Source organism: Mustela putorius, unplaced genomic scaffold, assembly GCF_011764305.1.
Source record: "Mustela putorius furo isolate JIRA1106 unplaced genomic scaffold, ASM1176430v1.1 tig00000127_pilon_pilon_pilon, whole genome shotgun sequence".
NCBI lineage: Eukaryota > Metazoa > Chordata > Mammalia > Carnivora > Mustelidae > Mustela > Mustela putorius.
In genome coordinates, this window is record NW_025421288.1 from 3242865 (window position 1) to 3251060 (window position 8196).

Consider the following 8196-nt stretch of genomic DNA (forward strand, 5'->3'; position numbering starts at 1 on the left):
CAAATTGCTTGAAATCTCCTCAGGGAGAGTCTCAAAAGGTTTAAAAAAAATCCATAAATTGTTCTCACCCCGCTGTGTAAGAAACACATGAGGGAGTCAAGACAGAGGCTTCACTGCAGGTAAAATGACAGGATATTTCATGGGCTATCTTATGTTACCAACATCAACAATGATCAAGTGATATAAGCAAAGTTATGCTTTAATTCAATAGCAAAGCTCCAGCAAAAAGTTGGCATTTATAATTTTGTTTTTGGGTTTTTGTTTTGCTTTGCTTTACTTTGCTTTGCTTTCTACTACTCCATAATGCCTGAGCAGAAATTGGGGACCTATCCTTCTCTATTCACATTATTTTTCTGAGTATTTTCACCTGGATCCACAGACTAAATATTCAGAAACATCTTTGAAGCAAAGTCATGCTATTGCTTGCAAACTATTTTTTATATAAATAATTTTATCTCCAACACAGGCCAAAATTGAGAGCAAATGAAGCAGAACTAAAGAGATATCCATTTTTGAAATTGGCAAAATTAAGAAGCTGCCTGTATTCAGCCTTACAGTTTAATGTCTTTCCAAATTCTTAGTTATTTAGTTGCCCCAGGGTCTTTTTTGTGACCCTCTCAATATAATTTAAGATTTGATGATTATTTAAATAAAAATATAAGTATGATTCTTTCCAGATTGCTTAATGAGACAAAAGGGGATTTCCACCTCACACTGAGATGTGAAAAGCATTATTTGGATATTAGCAGACTTTTAAGGACCCAGTTTATGGTGATGGTACAATGTTCAGCACATTCTTCAGTTTTAAGTAGGATCTGACAAGAAGCAGATACAATTATCTCAAAGAATGTAGCTTTAAAAAAAATTATCATCGGTCTTCAACAAAGGTGTTAAAATATGAAATAGCAATTTGGTTCTTAGAACTCTCAAGCTTAGAGGAAAGTAAAAATACATGTTTATCTTTCCTTAGCTTACAGGACAACTAGAACTTACCTAGTATGATTTTTCTCAACCTTTCATACTTGCAAAACAAAACAGACAAAAAACAAGGTTTATACCACTTCTTATCACAGTTGCTGAAAATAGTTTTCTAAAATTACTACCAACTAATACATGTTTCCATCTTTCTGATGTAAGAAAGTCACATGCATCAAGGTAGGGTAGGTGACAGGAGGTCACAACATTAGAAGCAATATTTTAAGCAAATTAAATGCAGATTTTATGAAATCATTGTACAGTTAATGTCATAAGATAATATGCTTCTATTTTCTTATAGGACAGAGACTGCTGTGGTTATATAAATCAACTACATTATAATGCCCCATTATTTCATAATGTAAGTTTTCATCATTATAACCAGTACCATTTCTATTTCTGCAAGATTGCATTTATTATTTATTTATTTATTTATTTATTTATTTTTGAGGGAAAGAACATGAGTGGGGGAGGAGCAGGGAAAGAGGGACAGGCAGACTCCATGCTGAGCAGGGAGCCTGACTCTGGGCTTGATCCCAGAACCCTGAGTTCATGACGTCAGCCAAAACCAAGAGTCATATGTTTTAACTGACTGAGCCACTCAGGTTACCCTCTATTTCTTTTTTCTTTTTTTTTTTTTTTTAAAGATTTTATTTATATATTTGATTGAGAGAGATCACAAGTACATGGAGAGGCAGGCGGAAAGAGAGAGAGAAGGAGGCAGGCTCCCTGCCGAGCAGAGAGCTGATGCGGGACTGGATCCCAGGAGCCTGAGATCATGACCTGAGCCCAAGGCAGAGGCTTAACCCACTGAGCCACCCAGGAGCCCCTATTTTTTTTTTCTTAAGAAAGGATCCTGCTTATAATATTTTAAACTTAATAATTCTCTTACCTTAATCTGCCACCCAGTTATTACTGGTATGTTCTTAATCTGTTTATCATTAGGAATAATCAAACACATTTTTATGTAATCATTATGTATATATGTGCTATGAAAATTCTTGCGGTCCTAAAGTATAGAGGAATTTAATGTAATATCAAGAAAATCCATGCAGATCTCATCTTTAGTCTATTTTATTTCACTTCTATGGTAATGTGACTTTATTCAGTTTTTAAGTCTAGTATCTCTTTATCCCAAGGGAGTTTTTAAATGAATTTTTATCATGAAAACAATGCCAGTGACTGCTCATTCATCCTTTTTTTTAAAAAGAAGATTTTATTTGTTTCTTTTAGAGAGAGATTGAGAGAGCTAGCAGGAGCAGAGGGGGGGAGGGAATGAAGGGAGAGGGAATGAAGAACCAGGAAGGAGGCTAAGAGTAAGGAAGTGGGGGCTCAATCCCAGAACCCTGAGATCATGGCCTGAGCCCAAGGCAGACACGTAACCCACTGAGCCATCTAGGTGCTCCTCATTCTCCCAATTTTCCCAGGTTTCCTCATTTTCTCCTAGGTTCTTGCATGATGAAATGTATTTGATTTGTCACATGCAAGTTAGTACATGACAATTATAATGAAAATACTCCTAGAGGAAGATTAGTGTATTAAGAAATATTATATCAAGGGTGCCTGGGTGGCTCAGTTGGTTAGGTGACTGTCTTCAGCTCAGGTCATGATCCTGGAGTCTCAGGATTGAGTCTCCCCTCAGGCCTCATGTTTAGGAGGGGATCTGCTTCTCCCTCTGACCCTCTCCTCTCTCATGGTTTCTTCTCACTTTCTCTTTCTCAAATAAATAAATAAAATCTTAAAAAAAAAAAAAAAAGAAATGTTATATCAAAATAAAATATTAGTATTTTGTTAAAGTAGTTAAGAAAATTAAAAGATAAAAATTAAAAGAATAACAACTTGATAGTTGAATTTAGTTACAGAGAAAGGGTCAGGGCAGTGCCTGCATTATGTCGCATTCCGTATTACTTGACGTATTTCCTGTTCAACATCATAGCGCAGACAAAGAAGATACTTCACAGTGCAGAAGAACTTATAAACATGCACGTAAAGAAATCTGCTTTGAGCTAAGTTATGGTCACCATTTAAAAAACAAAAACAAAAAACTACTACGAAGGCACACTGGTTCATTTGATTTTCACTCCTCCCTCTCAATAGCCCTACGTAGGAAGTATTGTTTTGTATAGGAGAATAAAGAGGTTTAAACAAGTTAAATTATTGGCCCAAAGTGAACCTCATATATGCCATAAATAGAGGTATAACACAGACTATATCAATATAAATATATCTTATATTTATGCAAAAAAGACAATTCTCAACTACAATCTGTTATAGTTTTATTTATTCTCTTGTCCAATATCCGTCAAAGCTGTCAACTGTTTTCACGTGTCAGCCTGTATCACCTGTGAGTATAAAGGATTTTAAGGGAGTATGTGTTGAAGTAGTGGTCCTGTACAATTTTTTGAATACATAATACACATGTCAATATATAATAAATTATAACTGTATAATATAATTTATTATATATTAACATGTATTAAGTCATATTATTAAGTGCACTTATAAACACCAATGTATAATTACAATTATATCAATGACTAATAGAAAACTTTTTTAATAGAAAACTTTAAAATATAGCACAGTATAGTTTATATGTTACACTCAAATTTTTAACATAGTTTTGATTTTTTAAATGTTTCATATGTACATATGTCTATATCTGTGTCTATATTTATATATCTATATGTGTCTGTATCTACTTATGTATCTTTTTCTCCTTCTCTTTCTCCCTCTCTATTATCTATCTATCAATACCATCTTGGTTTCTCAAACTTGCCACTATTCATATTTTGGGCAGGATATTGGGTCTTGTAGGATGTTTAGAAGTTTAGTGTAATACATTATATTTTATTATGTAACAGAAATATAACTGACCTTTAACTGTCATTAGTCAGTAGAACCCCACCTTCTGGTTGTGACAACTTAAATGTCTTCTGATAAAATGTTGTCTGGTTAGGAAAATCATTTCAGTTGGCAACCACTATCTGTGTTTATGTATATTAGTGTTCTTCCAAGAAGGGTTTATTTTCAAATATCTGAATTTGGAAAGTTTGAATGCATTTTATTTGTACTAGTTTTGCATGCTAAAAATCACTCAAGTGATAATGCATGAAATCTATTGACCATGCTGATGTCTCTATCCAGAATAGGTTTCCTGATAAGCCTGCATGGAAACTCAAAATCTTACGGTGCTCAATGAGTTCATTCTCATGGGGATCACAGACAAACCCGAGCTGCAGGCTCCATTATTTGGGCTGTTCCTCATCATCTATTTGGTCTCAGTGGTGAGCAACCTGGGCATGATCATCCTCACCAAGGTGGACTCCAGGCTCCAAACACCCATGTACTTCTTCCTCAGACACCTGGCTTTCACTGATCTTGGCTATTCCACAACCGTGGGACCCAAAATGTTAGTAAATTTTGTTGTGGATCAAAATACAATTTCCTATTATTTTTGTGCTGTACAGCTAGCTTTCTTTCTTGTGTTCATTGTTAGTGAACTATTTATTCTAACAGCAATGTCCTATGACCGCTATGTCGCCATCTGTAACCCTCTGCTCTACCCTGTCATCATGTCCCAAAGGGTGTGTTACGTGCTGGTGGCCGTCCCCTACCTCTACAGCACATTTGTATCTCTCATAGTCACCATAAATATTTTTAGTTTATCCTTTTGTGGTTACAATATCATCAGTCATTTTTACTGTGATTGTGTCCCCTTGTTATCTTTGCTTTGCTCAAATACACAGGACACTGAAATAATTATTCTGGTCTTAGCTGGTTTTGATTTGATTTCATCCCTTCTGATAGTGCTTGTGTCTTACCTGCTGATCCTGGTAGCCATCATCAGGATGAACTCAGCTGAGGGTAGGCACAAGGCATTTTCCACCTGTGGGTCCCACCTGACAGTGGCCACAGTGTTCTATGGGACTTTGATATTTATGTATGTGCAACCCGAGTCCAGTCATTCCTCTGACACTGATAAAGTGGCTTCCGTATTTTATACCCTTGTTATCCCCATGCTGAATCCCTTGATCTATAGCCTGAGGAACAAGGATGTGAAATATGCAAGACAAAGGATGTGGAAAAAAATAACTAGTATTTTTTCCTAAAATTCACTGTCTAATATGATTCCTATAAACTAGGTTATGGACTTAAAATTTTGTTCTATGTGCCTCCAAAGAAAATAAATACAAATGAGTTCAACATATATTATCTATTTATAATCATTATTTCTTGTTTTACATACGCTAGAAACTTCAAACTGCTGTAAATTAATTTTTGAACAAAACAGTAAAAAATTTGCCTTCCTAAAAAAATATTGCCTTCCTTCAGAGAGAAAGGTGAAGTATATACATTAATCAAATAGAAGGGAGTTGGGGTAAATTGGAAGGGGAGGTGAACCATGAGAGACTGTGGACTCTGAAAAACAATCTGAGGGGTTTGAAGTGGTGGGGGGGTGGGAGGTCGGGGTACCAGGTGGTGGGTATTATAGAGGGCACGGATTGCATGGAGCACTGGGTGTGGTGAAAAAATAATGAATACTGTTTTTCTGAAAATAAATAAATTAATTTTTAAAAAATCAAATAGATACTATAGTACTGTAGAATATGGTAGATGATGTATACACACACACACACACAAAGTTGTCAAGGATTCTGTTTTTTTCATCTATTAGAATAAAATTGAAGTCCCTATGTATGTGTGTATGCATGTGCGCGTGTGTGTATGTGTCTGTTTGCATGTGTAAGCCCTTTCCTTCTATTTTAGCTTTCATACTCTTCCCAGGTATGTTTTAGAATTACAGTCAATACTGGTTGTTTCTGTGATACTTAATGATTTGAAGTACTCGTATTAGTTTATTCAAACATCTTTATTACAAGCATTGGGATCCCATTCTTTCCTCATCAGTGCATGAGTCTACTAGCTGAACATACTTTGTAATCCAGCAGTCTGATTGGCACTTGGTTTGTCTCAAAAAGTCCCTGTTGGTGATATTAGAGGATATTCAAATTAAGGTAATATTTTGAGTTTGCACTTTTCCTCAGTGATCCATCTTTCTTTCTCTTTTTCCTTTCTTTTCTTTCTTTCTTTCTTTCTTTCGTTCTTCTTTCTCTTTCTTTCTTTCTTTCATTCTTCTTTCTCTTTCTTTCTTTATCTTTCAGATTTGTTTATTTATTTGGTGGGGGAGGCACAGAAAGAGAGAATCTTCAATCAGATTGCAAGCTGAGTGTGGACCCAGATGTGGGGCTCTATTTCATAACCCATAAGATCATGACCTGAGCCAAAACCAAGTGTCCAACACTTAACCAAGGAGCTCCTGTTCTTTCTTAATAACTGGTTGTTTGGTTTAGAATATTGTAACATTTCCTTATCTTTTTAAAAAAGAGTAATTATCCATACTTAAAAGGCATGCCTCTCTTGTTTTTGTATCCTTGAGGAAGAGGGCTATTCTACAGTGCATTAATTGCATTGCCTCTCTTCCCTTAGATTGATCTTTCCCAATATTTATCAATATTGATTGCATACTATATTTTAATTGGTTGTCATCATCTAACTACATTTATTGATTGTCCTACTTGGGAGAATCTGAGGGAAATAATTCTTTCATTTGCACTATGTCACATCTCTTTCTTTTTTAAAAATTTTTATTTTTTAATTAACATATAATGTATTCTTTGTTTCAGGGGTACAGGTCTGTGACTCATCGGTCTTACACAATTCCCAGCACTCACCAGAGCACACACCTTCCCCATTGCCCATCCTCCAGCCACCCCATCCTCCCACCATGCCACATATCTAAGGTGAATGAGGACTGGTAGATGGCTAAGATATACTGATCTTGCCTTTTGTGCATAGTTGCTCCACATCACTCCACATTTTCCCATGCACTTATTTTCATTTTTGATTTCCCATTCACTCATTTCTTTATTCTTCTTAATAGTTCTGGGATTTTACTGAAGTTATTTGTTTGTCATATTTGGTTTGTTCACCATTATGCAATAAGATTATCTGTTTAACCAATGGCCATTTAATAAAAAAAATTCATTGAAATAAAATTTTGAAAGGGCTGATGCAAAGCAACCCAGATGCCCTTCAGTAGGTGCATGGGTAAGCCAACTAGGACACATGCAGACAATGGAATAGTATTCAGCAGTAAAAAGGAACTACCAAGCCATGAAAAGATATGGTGCAACCTTAAGTGAACAGATGTGTGATTCCAGCTTCCAACTATACAACACTCTGAAAAAAGGCGAAACTATGGAGAGAGTACAAAGATCAATGACTGATAGGAGTTAGAGCAGAGGAAGGGATGAATAGAGGAGCAAATAAAAGTTTTAGGGCAGCAGAAATACTTTGTATGAAACGATAATGGTAGGGACCAGTCATTATATATTTGTTCAAAGCAATAGAAAAGCCAAACTCCTTGCATGGAGCAGTGGGTATGGTGCATAAACAATGAATCTTGGAACACTGAAAAAATAAAATAAATTACATAAGAAAAAGAAAAAGTGAAACACCAAAGGAAACCCTGATGTAAATGATGGAGTTCCAGTGAAAATGATGTAAAAATGTAGGTTCATCAATTGTAATAAATGTACCACTCTAGTGGGGGATGTGGGTAATGGGATGGGAGACTAGGCATTTGTTGGGTATATGGGAAATCTCTGTTCTTCTTCTTAAGTTTGCAGTGAAGCTAGAACTTCTGTAAAAAATAATCTCAAAACAGAAAAAAATATTTCATGAACAGTGTCATGGGATGATAAATACTAGCAAACTGTTGATCTACTTTAAAGAATCTGTGTGATTGTCATAAAAACTACTGGGTAATAATATCCCATTTTGGGGTACTATAAAACAGGCATCCTTCAAGTGTGGATTAATTCTCCTCAAAGCAGATGTCTGAGATAGAGTATATTAAAATTTTTATTTTTTATATTATGAAATATTACTTCAGAGAAGTTAATTGTCATAGTACACATCAATGCATGAGGTGTTAGGTTCAAGGCCAGGGGGTCTAGTTCATACTGGATACTTCATGCCTTTAAGAATTGTTATTTTTATGCTTCACTGATGTCATCCCAAAGATGACAGAGAGTAACCTGTCACTTTGCCAGATGTCAGATTAGGAGAGGAGGAACAGCAGAGATATTAATAAAATAGTGAAAGCCATATCTGCATAGAAAAAGAATTCAAGGAGTGCCTGGTTGGGTCAGTCAGTAA

General features: G+C 35.5%; 1 protein-coding gene across 1 annotated transcript; it reads left to right on the forward strand.

The window, feature by feature from the left end:
• Nucleotides 1–4142: 4142 nt before the first annotated feature.
• LOC123388556 (olfactory receptor 8K3-like) lies at nucleotides 4143–5084 on the forward strand. Its single transcript, XM_045068348.1, has one exon. The coding sequence runs from the start codon at nucleotides 4143–4145 to the stop codon at nucleotides 5082–5084; it is 942 nt and encodes a 313-aa protein (XP_044924283.1).
• Nucleotides 5085–8196: the final 3112 nt, after the last annotated feature.